At 39.9% G+C, this 16,866-nt stretch overlaps 1 protein-coding gene across 5 annotated transcripts in view; it reads right to left on the bottom strand.

Annotated features, from left to right (window-relative positions):
* The window catches only part of dnah2 (dynein, axonemal, heavy chain 2), a 65,041-nt gene that overhangs the window by 34,842 nt on the left and 13,333 nt on the right, over positions 1 to 16,866 (bottom strand). For all 5 annotated transcript variants that reach the window (XM_082526394.1, XM_082526393.1, XM_082526397.1 and 2 more), the window contains 22 exons: positions 16,624 to 16,812; positions 16,360 to 16,504; positions 16,068 to 16,260; positions 15,772 to 15,972; positions 13,948 to 14,104; positions 13,330 to 13,504; positions 12,491 to 12,654; positions 12,237 to 12,398; positions 11,997 to 12,100; positions 11,386 to 11,542; positions 10,203 to 10,285; positions 9,445 to 9,625; positions 8,973 to 9,111; positions 8,449 to 8,666; positions 8,249 to 8,341; positions 8,005 to 8,130; positions 7,557 to 7,667; positions 7,153 to 7,347; positions 6,711 to 6,817; positions 4,691 to 4,880; positions 4,214 to 4,394; positions 2,762 to 2,889 (listed from right to left, as the gene is read on the bottom strand). In XM_082526394.1, the coding sequence (XP_082382520.1) occupies positions 2,762 to 2,889; positions 4,214 to 4,394; positions 4,691 to 4,880; positions 6,711 to 6,817; positions 7,153 to 7,347; positions 7,557 to 7,667; positions 8,005 to 8,130; positions 8,249 to 8,341; positions 8,449 to 8,666; positions 8,973 to 9,111; positions 9,445 to 9,625; positions 10,203 to 10,285; positions 11,386 to 11,542; positions 11,997 to 12,100; positions 12,237 to 12,398; positions 12,491 to 12,654; positions 13,330 to 13,504; positions 13,948 to 14,104; positions 15,772 to 15,972; positions 16,068 to 16,260; positions 16,360 to 16,504; positions 16,624 to 16,812 (3,399 nt within the window). The remainder of the gene's footprint in view (positions 1 to 2,761; positions 2,890 to 4,213; positions 4,395 to 4,690; positions 4,881 to 6,710; positions 6,818 to 7,152; positions 7,348 to 7,556; positions 7,668 to 8,004; positions 8,131 to 8,248; positions 8,342 to 8,448; positions 8,667 to 8,972; positions 9,112 to 9,444; positions 9,626 to 10,202; positions 10,286 to 11,385; positions 11,543 to 11,996; positions 12,101 to 12,236; positions 12,399 to 12,490; positions 12,655 to 13,329; positions 13,505 to 13,947; positions 14,105 to 15,771; positions 15,973 to 16,067; positions 16,261 to 16,359; positions 16,505 to 16,623; positions 16,813 to 16,866) is intronic.

Genomic DNA, 16,866 nt, shown 5'->3' with positions numbered 1-16,866 from the left:
ACATTAATGGGTATGTAATCTTCACGCTGCAAGAAAACAAGGTTAATAAAATAAAATGTCCATTTAAAACGTTCCAAAGCTGTAGCTGTGGAAACCCTTTTTGTGTCTGTGTGTACTGTACTGGATGTGCGTATTCACAGCTCATGCACAATTACCACTTTCATTTACTTAAGCTTCACTAATGCTTCATTTGCATACTTATTATTACTTGTATTATATGAAAATATTTTTGATAACAGGAACCAAGACCTGCCCAAGTTGGTATCCTTTATGTATGTATGACTCTCCAGCTTGCACAAACACAGAACAACAACATGCACTTCTAAATTTAGCAGCACTGAGAAGCTGTGCTGTTTCATTACAAGTGTGTTTTTGTTGCCCTTGTTTCTTGGTCGATATCCTTAATTGTCTAGACCTTTGGTTAGTTGCAGCTCCCAACAGGATTCAGCGCTGAAAAAGAAAAATTTAACCTAGAAAGCGCGAAGAGTGTGTGTGCGTGTGTGTGTACGAGGCAACATTACAATATGTTTAAACACATCCCTGACTATGGAGTGCAAGAGCCTGCGTATTAACCCTCAAACACAGACACCTGGAGTCAATGCCCCTCCACTCTCTCCAATGCTCACACAAGGTCAGAGAGCGCTCATCTTTTACCAGAGGGAGATCACATGTGTTCAGCAAAGTCACAGCAAAGAAGGCTTCACTTTAGGTAGATGCAAATAAAAAAACACTAATACACTAACAGGTACCACTAAAATGTGAGGCATCATTTTGGAGCTACGTGGGTTTTTAACCCCCCCCCACCTCCTCCACATGCCGTATCTTTGAATAACTGAGTGGCTGTGTAGAATGTGATGAACTTGATAAGGTAAGGCAACACTAGTAATAAAGATCTTTATCTGTGTAAAAATATCTCTTCTGCTGATTGGTTCAGCTCTTCGTTTAAGCTGTGATAGTTTAACACGATACAGAAATTATTGTTTGCATTCAGAACTGTGTAAAGGGTAAAACCACCGCACAGATAGCATTTCTTAGGCTGACACCTGAGGTATGCAGATAAAACCTGCAGAGAAGTTAGACTAAGAGGCTTAAGTGAGGTTTGTCAACAAAAAAAGCAAGAAAAAAAAATCCAATCTGGTGTATCATCAGGACTCTTACAGCATTTTAGTTTTGTGTATACAATAAGAAATTAAAGAATAAGGCAAAAATGAAACATGATAATTACACTTGTTTATATGTTACTGTAGATCAGACCTGGCACTGTACAGCCTGTGGTCCACATCCAGTCTCTTAGATGTCCCTGACAGACACATGTGAGGTCAATGTAAAATTAGTATTCAAACATAAAGAAGTATATATCATGCAGTTTATTCCTTTTCACCTGCTTTAGTTTACAGATTGCTCTGTTACTCATCGTTATATATGGGATATTTGAAGAGTTTAAGATAATGGAGGAGCTGGCACCCAAGCACTCAATGAAAGCACTATAGCTGCTTTCATTGCTAATATCATAGCAGATGAAGTAATTACACTCTAACCAACATAACAGTAGCATTTTGTATAAAGTTAATTGTCTTTTTTAATGTTTTTTTTTTTTTAGGAACAGTGAAGACTAACAGGAAAGTGAGAGAGGGGAAGACCTGGTGCCACGGGTCGGACTCAAAGCTGCTCTCAGCTGTGCGGCATGTGATCGCCTGCTCATCCCACGGAGCTAAACCAGCGCCCGAGTTAACAGTTTTTTAGATTTTTAAAAACATCCACATGTGTTTTATGGAGTTTTGATTAAATTGTGATAAAACGTTGGCGTTTTTACTGTGCATTTAACATTTCCAAACGTAACATATCCTCTTATCAGTAGCACTTTATAAAGACATGAAATTAATAATGAGCAGAACTGAGTTCAGCTTATTAGTGTAGGTCTCCACAACAGTTCCAGTTTCTCATGTGGCCCCCTGGGAAAATTAAATCAGAGTAAATTTAAGGCATACTAGTAACAATAATTCAAAATAGTGCCATTTTTCACTGGAACTGCTTTCTGGTACAGAAAAAACATAGTCCCTATGGCATCTTAGCAGCATGATGGTACAATCGTTGCAAGAAGGTCTTGGGTTCAAATCCACTTCACAGCTCTGGCCTTTCTGTGTGGAGTTTGTATGGGTTCTTTCTAGCTACTGTGGCTCTCTCCCACAGTCTGAAAACATACATAATTAATTAACTGGTTATTTCAAATTGGCCATAAGTGTGAATGTTTCTCTGTATTAAGGTATACTGCCAACCTGTGTTGTATGTAGGTGTACTGCCTTTTCATCCTATGATAGCTATGATAGGTTCCAGCCCCCCTGCAATCCTGAAGTAGATACATAGATAGATGAAAACTACCTGCAATACTGTCTTTGACCTACTTTGTTCTTGCACCTCATAAATCTCAGTTTATCCCAACAGTTACATACTGTAATGTAATCTCTTCATGCTCCACGATAAACTCCAACTCTTTTAAGCAGTAACCAAGACTACGACATTACCATTCAAACACTTGCTTGCAGCATCATTCCTGCAGAATATATTACAGTTTTGTTGCACTAAAACCAAAGCAACATATTTGTGTTAGACCAATAGAGCAACAAATCGAATGCTTTTAGCAAAGAGTGCACTTCAATCTTAAATGCTAATATTGCTTGCCGTTATTTTGCTTGTAGCATTAATGCCTTCTGTTACCTTCCCAGAACAGTGCTGGGATACAGTTTCCATACAGTGTTAGTACCTTGCAGTCGTTGAAGCCCTCACCAAAGAGCAGGATCTCAGCAATTAGAGTAGAGTCAGGCACCACCATTGATATAGGTCTGAACATGGACTTCAGGTTGTCAGGAAGCTCAGTACGACCAGCATAACCTCAGGAAAAGAAAAGAAAGCGAGAAAATAGATTAGATTTGGATAAAACAGATCTTCATGTACAGGTCCCCTCTTCTGTCAACTCTTGCTCTATAGGTTAATGTTCTTCTCTTGGCTCTTGACGGAGGCGGTCAAACTTTCTCCCTCTCCCTTATCTTTCCTGTTTGGCTTCTCATGTCTTTTGTATAGTCTCGCTTATTCTCTAACACTAAGAGAGTCTCCCAGATTTGTTCTCTAAAAACCTAAAGAAGAATTATGGATTTGATCAACTGGTCCCTTAATGAAACTGACAACTCCTGGGCCTGGGAGAGCCTGATTGTCCTGAGGAGAGGTTTGCTGCTGGATACTCGGTGGTCGGTTGCGTCGCGTGTCTGGGGACACTCTCGATGGAGGACATTGAACGACTTCTACCAATTCGGAACCACGATAACAGAGTTCTGGCTGATTGGAGCTGGCTCGGACCTGGCTTATCGAAGAACAAGAAGCGGCTACAGCTGTTCAAAATCCCACAAGGCTGGCCGACATGATAGACGATGGGCAGGGCTGTGAGTGCTCAGACTGTGTTTTTTGAACACAGTATGGATAAGATCTTGGAGAAGCTCATGGCTCTGCTATATGGATAACATCTTGGAGCGGAACAACGGGAATTGAGAGACCTGGTGACCAGTGACGGACATTAGACCAACTGTAAAATTGGATGCAGTTTGTTCGCACTAACCAAAACAGCTACCATCTTCATCTCATGCGGCCCCCCTGGCATCAGCTGGATGCTCAAGGCAAAAGCTGACAGGAATAACAATTCTCCTTTAGATAACAAGACTGTGTTGTGACTTTCTCCCTCCTCATTCAAGGCCACCCGCGTCGACCGAAGACTGTTGACTTTTGCCTAACCGGGTGAAGGGACACTTTCTCTCGGCTGAACACGGAACACACACTCACACATATGCATGTACACTGACACAGACCTACACTCACCCTCCAAACACCTTCGAAGCTTATGTCTTCTACGTTGTGAGATGTGCTGATTCATGTGCTGAGGTGTTTTTTTTCTGTTCTTAAACTGATCTCCCTGTTGGAGCTCAGTCTGGGGGGAGTTATTTTTTCTCTTCGTCTTTCCTCATGTTGTGCATTTTCCATTGTTATACCTCTCTGACTTGTCTTCCCCATGTGATGTTGTAATGTATGTATGGTCGGAAGGGTAAGATGGCGCTGGTGAAGGTCGGCAGCCTTAACCCAACAAATTTCCAACGCGTGGGACTAATAAAGGTTATCTTATCTTATCTTATAAACATATGGTGACAATTGCACAATTTTGTTGACCTACCGGGATTCATGGTGATAAAGATGCCACATGACGAGACCAGACGGATGTGTTGTCCCTCAAAATAGAACTTGGACTGCAGAGCTGTGAGAGCAGACAGGATGGACAGGATCTGCTGGGCCACCACCGACAGCACTTCAATGTTGATACGGTTGAACTCATCAAAGCATCCCCATGCTCCTGTCTATTTGAGGTGGACATAATGAAATACACACAAATTTGAAATCAGATTATGTAGATTATGTTTTTTCCTTAGCTGACATGCAAAACCTTTGGCCTGCCTAAGGGTCATTACCACAAAAAGAAAACGCTATTCAGAATTTACTGAAGCCAAAAAGGTTTCAGCTAGATATTTTTCATACAGTCATGTACTACATACAGCATCACAGCTGGTAATTACTCAAGGCATGAAAAGCATTAATATACCAATTTTTACAGTTATTGTGGTCACCTGATATCATCATCTCTACTACTTCCTACCTGAGCCAGGCCAGAGTACATGCGTCCCATGGACTTGTAGTCCAGTCCTTCAGAGCAGTTGACTACGATGACATACATGCCTAGAGCTTTTCCTAAGTCCTTTACTGTCTCTGTCTTTCCAGTACCAGCTGGGCCTTTAGGAGAGCCTCCACGGTGGAGATGAAGTGCTGTGGTCAGAGTCATGTAACACCTGAAGTAAAACACTGACATTTATTTTACAGACAAATAAAAATGTGGTAATACAAGTATTAAACACATACTGGAACTATTGTGCAACATAGTAGTAATATTTTTGTAACACACACAAGATAAAAAAAAAAAAGCTTTCAAAAAAAGTCACTCAGAAGTCAAAATTTCAAGAAATTTGGTCAGTGAGTCAAAATTTGAGCTACATAAAGTTGAAATTGTGAGATAATAATTCAAAATCTCAGGTTACGTCTGCCAGGCCATTTTTTTTCCAGTGGCAAAAACAAGCTTCCATACGAAATAGAATCATGGTGTTTCTTACTTAATATGTACACTATATTGTCAAAATTATTCACTAACCCATCCAAATCATTGAATTCATGTGTTCCAATCACTTTAATGGCCACAGGTGTATAAAATCAAGTAACTAGGCATACAGACGGTTTCTATAAAGATTGGTGAAAGAGTGGAGTGCAGCCAATTCAGTCACTTAGTTGCAGTGAAAGAAACTCTTAATGCTTCAGCACCAACATTTTGGACAAGTTCATGCTCGAAATTTGTGGGAACAGTTTGGGGACGGCCCCTTCCTGGTCAGCCATGACTGCACACCAGTGCATAAAGCAAAGTCCATAAAGACACGGCTGAGTGAGTGTGGTGTGGAAGAACCTGACTGGCCTGCACAGAGTCCTGACCTCAACCTGACAGAAAACCTTTGGAATTAATTAGAGCAAAAGCTGTGAGCCAGGCCTACTCGTCCAACATCAGTGTTTGACCTCACAATGCGCTTCTAGAAGAATTGTCAGAAATTATCAAAAAAGCTGAAACTGTTACAGCTGTGAAGGGTGGCTGACGTCATATTAAACTCTGTGGATTAAGAATGGGATGTGTATATGTGACGGTAAATGAGGGATCACTTTTGGCAGCATAGTATATCTATAAGGTTATCCAATATGCCATTATGACATAAACACATACAGACACATGTTTGAAACAACACCAGTTAAGCTGGTGTAGCTATATATTTTGTACAGACAAAGATTTATTATAGGAAGAGCTAAAAATACATAACTATTATAGAAGTATATTATGGGCTACTGGGATTCTGATAACTTTTGCTTTGTAGTAATCATCAGTCTTAGTAGTCAAACTACAGCCATCTTTAAGCGAAATTTAATTTTTGTCTTGATAACCTGTAAAATTTTGTGACTGTCTTGTATAATCTGTACTTAAGGACTTGTAAGGACATATGACCGAAATGCACCACATAGCTGTGCTGTGGTTTTGTCTACATTTACATGCAAAAATAGCACTCAGAGACCATCTTGACAGACAGAATGTCTTCCGTTTTATTTTTCACACAAAGTCTAGTGACTATCCAAGAACTCGTTTATGTGCATCCCTCTGTCAGCCAATGAAAAGAACAGATGGAAAGATGTGTACCTGTAGTGGGAGAACACAACCTCGGCATATCATAGATCTGATCATTGAATGTAGAAAACAGAAAACTTTTACACAGCCACTGTACCTGATGCTCAGCAAGGGTCAGGGAACTGTGCTGCGAGCACTAGTTATCATTTTCAAGGCATCCAAGTTGAATTGCTATCTACCATATTTTTTACAAATATTAGCCAAATAAAAAATGGAAAATGTAATGCTAAACAAAAAACAAATATTTGAAGAAGTGAAAATTTGACTCCAGCACACTTTTTGACAAACACTTTAGTGCCAGTGCGTGCTACAGTAGGTTTTTTTCTAGGACCAAAAAGATGCCCAAGGTGAAAATCATTACACTCTGGATGTCTGTGTGTGCATTAACTGAGTAATATGAGGTCACCTGTCGGTAAGCGGAGTAATGACGAGCCGTCCCGAGTTGCCCAGGTACTCATATCCATAGTTGAACTCTGTGTTGGTCTGTCGGATTATACAATTCATTGCATTCCCCTGGGGTAAAAACAAAACAAAACAAAACTGAAACTAAAAGAGTTTAAATATTTTGTACTAAATTACTAAGCTTACATTAATCTAATGAAAGTGATTAGCTAGTACTTTCATTTGTCTATTCGATATGAGAAGCTGTATATACCAACATAGCACAGCAGGCTAGCTCAGACTAAGTACTGTTTTTTAACTTTTAACAAACAAGATGCTAATTTAATCCCATCTTTACTAAATGTTACTTATACCACCTGCATAAATGTTCCTTTAACCACCACAATCCACTGATAAAAGCAATTTATCAACTCACCTGTTCTATCAGTGTCTTGCGGTCAGCTTACCTGGTCTTTTTCCCAGTAAAGCCGCAGCTGAGAGACCCACTCAAAGGCACTGACATCGTAGCAACCTGCCTTGGCCAGCTTATCAATAACATCCCGAGCATGAACCTCTACTGTCACCAGAGCTACGATCTTCAAACGCAGGACTTTGGGCAAGTTACCACGAATGATCCCTGAATAGCACTGAAGCATGGAGACCTGAGAAAGACAGTTGTGCCAAAAATTTGACAAATTTATTTGATGCGTGGTCATTTTTTATTGTCAACATGACAGCTATGCACTATAACCGCACATGTTTAAATACCCACATGTTTTTGTGGATATAAAATAGTGTGACACCAACAAAAAAGAATATGGTATTTACACACTTTCAGAAGTTTAGTGAAGTGGCAAAAAGTCAGTCAAACCTGTTTCTTCTTCATGGACTTCAGGGGGGCTTTGTCAGCTCTCTCTTTGCAGTTAATGAGAGCTCTTGTGACATCAGCAGTCCACTGGATCTGACTAGCTGTGATTATCATCTAAAACAGGAAGAAATAATCCTTGTTTTAATCTTACTTTAATATTAAAATTGGTTGCAAATGTAATGACTTATTAACTTTATAAACTAAAAGGCCAATGCCATAAATTTGATACAAATAATATATAAGAAGAGTAAAGTAGCTTATTACTTAACCAAATACACAAGATGAGTAAATCTCTTTTAAACTGGAAAGAAATAAGTTTTATTTAAGCCACTGGGATTTCTACATTATCAACAGGATGTGCAGGAGCAGTAACTGCATCAGTGCCAGTGAATGAGAAAATCAGATAAGAGAAGAAGAAAAGGCAGGGCAGGAAAGCCAAAACCAGACATACCTGTCCTGGCCAAGCTCGGACCCATTTGTCTCTTGGTCCTGATATCCTCTTCAAGTCTACAAGGCAGTCCTTCAGGGACTCCTTTAGTGTAAGGCGCATGCTATGCTCCAGCTCGCACAGCCACTCCTGCATGCACACATGCAAATAAACTGGTGCTCACATTCAGTATCATGATCTTCTCCACTGCATTTATCACCACAACACCCCTGTCATATTATAATTTGGATCATTGTTAGTGCTGTACCTCCACAGGTTTGTTCAGTTCCACTTTTTCATATAAAGAAACAAACTCCCCATCAGCAGAGAACATCCCAGCAGCTAGTGTTTTAAGCTTTGTCTAGAAAACACACATTTTGAAGGAAATCCAGTTATTTAGGACAAAGCAGAGTGTTTCCAGTACACAGTAAATGTGTAGCACTGATCACAGAGTATGATTGTCCCTGCCTTTTCAGTGGACAGGCTCTTAATGTTGTCAAAACACTTCTTCAGGTGAGGCTGCATGGCTTGTGGATTCTGTGATTGTCCCAAGATCTCCAGAACGTCATCATTGGACAGGAAATAGAACCTCGGGAAGATCTGCCTTTTGGTCTCCAGGTATGTGTCCAAGGCTTTAAGGATTTCCTCCAGCTCAAAACCCATCTGTGACAGCTTCTCTGGCAAACCTGCAAGGCACAGCGTAGATCATAGACTTAAAACACATTTTTATTTTACAAATTAGATGACTTGGAATTCTTTTTGCTCAATCCAAATCCTTGTTTAGCTAACCTCTTCTATACTGATATTTTAGATGTTACATATTATGTTAAATATTTAAAAGTTAAGGACTTTTTTTTAAAAGTTTCAAACTTACATTTGGGCTCTGAACTCATGAAATATTCTTATAGAGTTGTTAAGGGATTTTTAGGGCCTGAAGACACTGTGTGCTACAGTTTTAATAAGAGCACATTCTTTAAAGTAACATGTCATACCAGGCTTGTGTGTTCCCTGCAAGGCATTTTTATCCTTGTGGAGACAACCCATAATGGTTTTCCAACTAGAACTTATGTCTTCAAATTCTTTGCACTCATGAGGCAACTGCTCCCGGATGTCCTTTCCTTGGAAAATGTTCTGGGTGAATAAAAGAGCATTTAAATATATAGTTACAGACACTAAGGAACAGACAAAGCTCAATTCTATCCTGAAAAAGAAAAGAAAATGAAATGCTCAAAGGGAGCAGCAAGAAAACTGAAATGAGAAAACAAAACAAGACAGCGATGGATAAAGACTGAAAAGGAATGACAACATGCAACTAAATTGTTATCAATACAAGAAACTTCCATCCGTTGCATGCGCAAAATAATTCATAAAAATAATACATGTATAAGTCAAATAACTAGTATTCAAACACAATAAAATAACCAAATATATATTTTAGAAGTACTCTGCCTGGGTTGCTTGTACCTCCAAATAAATCCAGTGCCGTTGCACATTAAGGATCATGTCAGTGACTTCCAGCACATGGGAGAGCTGACGCTCCCAGCGGTCCACCTCCTGTTCAAAGGCTTTGACAAACCGAGATGCCTTCATTGTGGACAAAATAACTTGGTTGTCCTCCAGTGCCTGGAAAACCTCTTCTGTGCTCCTGGGAGACAAGAGGAGGGTAACCATGACCACTGACGACTGCTTAAAATTGGATTGTAAGACTAATATTACTTCACTCTGTTAGTTTACACGCAGCAACAATGTTTCAGTGAAACTGTTGCACAGCTGTGGTGCCCTGTTCTGCATTAACCGTGCACAGAGTCTGCTGAATTAGTGTCACTGTGTATCTTCCCCTCTGCCTGCTTTCATCATGTTCAGTGTGGATCAGCGGCACGGTAAAATCAGCAGCAATGGCTCAGGCCTGCTGATTAAACTGGATCTGAGGTCTGACTCAGTTTGTATGCAGCGGATGGCTTAAACATTCCCGCTGACACATCTGCTCATTCTAACTTCTTAAACAATCACATTACTCTCAGATCCATTGGATATACGCTCTATAGTATATAGAGACGTAACACAGGCGTGTAGAGTATGAAAACCTAACCTCATGACAGTGCTGAGCTGTACTGAACTGACCGTGATGCAAATACATAAAGGTATGATGAATACTGAGGTTTGATGGAAAACGTCTTTTTCTTTTCTTCTCTAAACCGTGCCTTCAAGGCTCACTTTCTCACCTCAGTCGATAGTGGCCTTCGTCTTTGTAAGGTGCTATGTCCAGGGTCATTTCCTTCCACGTCTTGGTGATACCCTTCAGACCCTTCAATGTCACACATAAAAAGACAGTCATATGACCCGATTAATAACAGAGCACAATTCACCTTAGCTTTGAGTTTTAGTGTATGAATTCACTGGGGATGGAGAACTTTTACATTTGCATAATGACAAAATTTCTTTTCCAATCGCTCTTTTGTGACCTCTTACAAGAGATTCTTTTCCCTATCACTGGGTCTGAGGTGGCGGGAATAAGAATTAGCACCTCCGAGTGTGAGCTGGTTTCAGCTGGGATACAGTGGAGTGCCCAGGCCAGGTCAGGGACAAGGTGCTGCCCTGAGTGGAGGTATTATGAATAAGTGATTGGAGAGTGGAGAGGGGAAAGTGATAGATTGGTGCTGTTTTTGCTGTAATGCGGATGCTGTAGCAGTCTGTTGTAGTGAAGAGTGTGAAAGAGTGTGTTCGATCTATGTTCCTACCCTCACCCATAGCCACGAGCTCTTGGTAGGGATTAAAGAACGAGGTTGGAAATACAAGCAGCAGAAATGAGCTCCCTCCAGAGGGTGGCTGAGATCTCCCTTGTCAATAAAGTGAGTAGTTCTTCTATTTGGGAAGGACTCAGATTATAGCTGCGACTCTGTTACTGCTACTATAACCGACTGAGGTGGTTTGGGCATCGCATTCGCTAGAGCGATTAAATCTCTAGGCTGACTTCGGAAGGCCTGGAGATATAATCTCCCACCCGAATGAGCCGAAGGAGGAGGCTGACGAGAGGGAGGTCTTGGCTTAGAGTGCTGGCTCCATAACCTAGAAAATGGATGGCTGGATGAATTGTGTGACCCACACATAGATCTCTTTTGGCAGATACTTTTTGGACTTAAGTTTTTCTTCATTTTACTCTGAATTTTCTGGTGTTGTATGTCTATTAAGGGAAAAGATTTTATCAGTAATACAAAAAGTACATTTCCTTCTTAAAACCCCTGGAAGGAAACACTTTCTGAAACCTAATGGAGAATTTAAATTTCAGATTCTGATAGGGTAATACTGACTAAACCACATCAAGCAATTGCTCCCTTCAGGCTCGTTTTCACTCACAGTGCCACAAAAGTTCCCACTGAGCACCTGTCTATATTTATTAAAAAACACCTGTTCTATGGAGAGTTCCTTGGTGGCGGCTCCAGAGATCTCGCAGATGTTTCCAGCATACATGTTGAAGCCGAGAGATATGATCTTTTCCAGGGTGAATTCAACACTGGTTGGGTCAAAAGAATACTGCAGCTCCTCAGAGATCTGCTTCCAGTGCCTGAAAGACGCATTTTAAGTTAAGTTATTCTTGTCCCACTTTTCTCAGATGAAGAAATATGCAAGGCTAATTGCAAGAACACACAGGTCTTTATTTCAAAAGCACTCGTGAATTTTTAGTGTGTAAACAGTGTGGTAATAGTGATGCAGTAATGTAACTCATGTCTGTTGTATCTAAAAAACAAAGCTAGGAAAATCTTCTGTTTGTAAGAAGAGAAAGAAACAAAGTGTAAAAGAGGGGGAGTGTCAGCTAACACTTTGTGGCAGTTCTTGATTTGAGACACTAGCAACTTAGCTACAAGCAATAAACTGCTCACAGTCTTAATTCTCTAATCTTTTAATGATGCTCATTTGTAGTTGTAAACCAACCCCATTAGGCACACAGATGCTTCATTCATTTTAACACATCCAACATATACTGAAATGACAACAGAGAGCCTGTTTTCAGTCAGTACCTGTCTCTTATGGCTGGGTTCCTCAGATCAGCAATGAGTGGGATGACCTGCCTAAACTGGTCAATCTTGTTCTTGGAGAAATCTACAATATCCCACTGTTTATCCTGCAATCAGACAGAGATCACATCCTCACAGCTGTGTGATGAAAATGTCAAGTATTGTTAGGTACTGCATTTTGTGATTTGGCAACAAATTTTGTAAATTTAGCAGTCACTAGACTGTCTTCAATGAAGTACTGACCTTCAGATCTCTCTGGAGTTTATGGAGTTTTTTAAACATGTCCTGTGCGGCAGTCTCCAAGCTCTCTGTCTGCAGTGTACCAAACTGGCCAGCCTTCCAGATATTCCAGTTGCCGTTCCATTCCTCTGTGATATCCCAGACCTGCTGCAGTTGGTCCAAGTCCTACAAACCACAAAGCACAATTTATTGTCATCAAATGTTACCGTGTTGCACCAATGCTATGTTAACATTCTGAGCCTAGTGCTGGTCCACACCTTCTCCAGAGTCCGTATGCTTTTGGAGGGGGCTTGTTCTATTTTGAAGAATCTCAGCCCATCGAGGATGGTGCTTTCTTCCTGTTTCAGAGTCTCCAGTTGGCTACGATGCTCTGCTATTTGTTTTAAGGCCAAGTCAGTGCTCAGTGCACTGTTAAATGGACCTGGATATGCAAATGTAAAAACGTAGTGAGGTATGCACTCATGAAGGCACATAAACATTAATCATCTGTTTAGCACTGGAAAAAAAACATGAAGAAACAAACATTGTCCAAACACACTAAGACTGACCTAAGCCTTGAAAAAATAAGAGCAAAGATTAAGTCATACTGTTTCTACCAAGTTGTCCTAAGTAGTATGTCTTATGTAATATTTCTGTTTATATTATCTAACTGTGGAAACATTTCTTTTATCACTTTTTTAGAGCGCTTACAAAGGATTTAATATTGGTCTATTAGTCTATTCACCAACCACTGAACACACAAAGACTTTGAGTGGAAGTAATGAAAATAGGACGTGAAACAAAAGTAAAACCTTCTAAATAGGAAAAAAAAGATAATATTGGACATAAAAGCAGCAGGAAAAGGCAGAAGAGGTGGAAAAGGTGAGGTGCATTATAAAGATGAAGTATTATGAGTAACAAAGCATAGAGATACAGGGTCAAGAAAAGATTAGAAACTGGGTATTGTTCCAAAAGAGGCTTAATTTAGATCGTTAATGAGAAAAAAAGAAACAGAACAAGTGAAAGGTGCGCAATCACAAAATCATGACAAACTTGAAAACAAAGTATCTGAATATGTGAAAGAGCAAATGAGGGAGATAGAGAGAGGGACTGTGACCTGTGGCACTGAACTCCTCCACAGTGGCCTCAACCTTCTTCTTCAACTCCTCGTACGAGAGGAGGAGGCTGTTCTTAAACTTTTCCTTTTGTTTCTGCAGCATGATGTCACTGTCGATCAACACCTGCTGGAACCACACCCACTCCTCATTCAGCACATCACGCATTTCCTGCACCTGCAGAGAAACCGAACACAGTCAGCAGAACTGAATCATGATTAGAGGGAATGCATTTCTTCATGACATGTTCCAACAGTGTGTATATGTGTGCAGACACTCAGAAACCTTCAAGGTATACAAAATAAATTTGGCCTTGATTAGAAAAGATATGTTTTGATTGGTAAACTATATTTTGATACTATCTGAGGCCAATGAATGATAAACTTCACCCTCTGTGTAACTGCACAATTACTGTCAATATCAAAACAATATGAAAGACATTTTATTTGGCATGTCGCTCATAAGCAACACCAGCAGTACTCTTGGAATAACTGAGAGAGATAACTGGATAGACTTTACAGCGATACAAAGACAATGTGAAAATCCAATGTGATTGTATATAATACATACACAAAAACATGTGCTTTTTCAGTTTGTTTAGGGATGAACAAGGCACCTACATCTTGTTCCACTGGGACTTCATATTTGCCGAGGATAGCAAACTGTTCATGGATGACAGGAATCTGAGCTTCGGTCTTGGCCAAATTGCTCTGGAGAGTCTCCAAGAGCTTTTGGCTCTCACTGAGCTCCGTCAGCGTCTGGGGAGATTTTTTCAGCCTAAGCACACATAGTACATACAAACAAATACAACACAAAGTCAGATTTGCTTTTTATTATATTCATTCATTAACATTCATTTCGGCAATGTTAACTGGATCGTCCCTTCATCTTCATGTTCTGTACCCTAAAACATGCCCTAATATGCACGATATAGTCACACTTGCAGGATTTGTAAAAAGTCAACAGTCAATTAAGTGCCCACTAAGACTGCAAGTGTTCAGAGGACAGAAGAGACAGATGAAATGTCATGTCACTCCTGAAAACCCAAATACAACAGACTATAAGACCCACTAAAAGTCTCGTTAGGCTACAGTTTGGTAGCCTATTAAGAATAAATTAATGACATATGTGATGTTTTGCATAACTGTACCCCACTAGCATGAACGTTGTGTATGTTGTGCTATCATAAACCCACACTGTATACTCATTAATACATTAAAAACAGATAAAACATATAAAATGTTTAAACTGAGATGGGATAAGGCAACAAAAGGAACATCTTGCAACTAATTAGATTCATTGGCAGCAGCTCACTGACATTACTGGGTGTAAAATGAGCATCTTAGAGAGACAGTTTCTCAGAAATGAACATGGGCAAAAGAAAAATGCATCTAGTGGTTATTTCAGCAAAGCAATGTTAAGCAGTATACTGCATCTAATACAACTGCATGTCTTCACAGTAGAAGAGTCTGGTTTTAGAAGTGGCCTGTCTGCAGTCCAGACCTTTCACCAATTGAAAACATTTGATGCATCATCAAACGAAAAACATAAAGAAGACCGACTGTTGAACAGCTACAATACTATTGGACAGCATTCGTCTACTTAGTCCAGCAGCTGGTCTACTTAGTTTATAGCTGTAAATGGATTGTTATTCACAGAAGATGGGCTACAACACAGTCTGTGTCCCAGATGTGTTACTGCCATTAAATTATAAACAAGCGAATATTTTTTCAGTTTAAACATTAACTTGTTTTCTGTGTTTTAATGTGAATAAAATCATTGTATTTTGCTCTATTTATATTTTACCCAGCATCCAAACATCTAAAATAACTGCTTGTTATGTGATTGTAATTGCATGTTACTTCCCAACCTCTGTGCTTCGATAAATTATTTTCAATTCTTTCACAAGGTCTCTGCTTAATTAAATACACTTAGCGCTGCCGACTGCTCCGAAGCTAAGTTTGGAAAAGATTGTATCAAATGCCGGTTAAGTGTAGCATACAATTACATTTTTCTGCTAAAAGTGCACAAGATTGCAAGTGTGTGTGGGCAAAGCAGCCTGCACTGCGTGGGCTGACCTGTAGATGTTGCTGTTAAGGGCTTCAGGCAAACAAGCGCTGACATTCAATTCGTAATTCATGATCAAAGCATGTACTGGATAGCGCACAGCTCACACAAACTCCTCTTTGATAACACTTATATAACTGATGTCTTTTTCTCAGTAGAATGATATTTTTGGTAAACTTTTATAAGACTTCTTCACTTCAAACAACATTAAATATTGACCTTAAAACATACGGAATTTCTAGGAAATGAGTCCTCAAACATTAACTCTTGATTAATTATATTCACAAGAAATCTAGTGAATATAATTCATCTACTAGGTCCCAGAGTCAGCGACATAAACCCCCCTGTACGATAAGGTTATTTCACTGATTTCCCACCTGCTGGCACTGTCTTCCAGGGAGGCATGAAGTTCTTTTAGGCGCATGCTGGCCATGTCACTGAGAAGCTGAGTGAACTTGGTTTGCCACTCATTACAGTGCTGCACCAAGGAAGACTTGAGCGGTGAACAGTCCAGCATGACAAACTGGATGTTAAGCACCGTCTCTTCTTGTTGAACACTGCTGGCCTTCTCTGAGTACCTGGAAGTCAAGACGTGATAAAATATTGCAGAAAAAAAACTTTGTGGACGACTCAAGAGAACAACGTTAAATATTTAGATTATATTTCACAGTACCTTTGTATATCTGCATCAAAAGAAGACAGTGGTAGGTTAAGTCTCTGGTAGCGTTGTATAATGGAATCCTTATTCATCTCCCAGATGTCCCTGTATTTGTCCCAGTTTTTTAAATGAGATTGCAATTGGCTGGCATTGGCTGTCATCCCTGAGGCAATTGCAGCCTGAATCTTTTTTATCCCCTCATCTTGCCCTGGTGGATCAAACAGCATCAGAGTTAAAGGATAGAATTACAGACATGGTGACATATATGTTCATACTGTATTTTTATGTTTTAAAAAAATGTTCTGACCTATAATGATGTGTATGGGATCCTTCTGGGACTCTTGGTTGGAGAGAAGTTCTTGGAGTCGTTTAAATTCTGAGATGAGACTGATGAGCTGAGGCATAACATTCACAACCTGAGCAAGCTTTCTGAGAGTTGGGGAAAACGCTACCTGTTAAAAGAGACCCACATACTCATGTTTTAAACTGTTAACATATATGGACATGTCCCTTCACAATGTCAACAAATCAATATCAATGACTGAACCGGATTAAAACAGGTATCTAGTACCTTTGGAGCCATTTGTGGAGCTGCACTGTGGAGGGTAACGAGGACTTTAAACAGGGGGCTGGGTGTAGTCTTGCTGTCACCGTTGATCGCTCTGGATAGCTTCTTCAAGGAGTTTTTGATGTTACTGTTGAAAGCTTCTTCTATCATATGATCCACCCTCTCTATGTAGTTCACCCAGTGCTCCTGGACCTTAAAAACCATTTCACAATTTTAACATACAAAATACTGCAATAGAAACTAATA

The sequence above is a fragment of the Aulonocara stuartgranti genome (assembly GCF_965226115.1).
Source record: "Aulonocara stuartgranti genome assembly, chromosome: 3".
In the NCBI taxonomy this organism is placed as follows: domain Eukaryota; kingdom Metazoa; phylum Chordata; class Actinopteri; order Cichliformes; family Cichlidae; genus Aulonocara; species Aulonocara stuartgranti.
The sequence above is the reverse complement of the archived record's forward strand: the minus strand, read 5'-3'. Positions and strand labels throughout refer to the sequence as shown.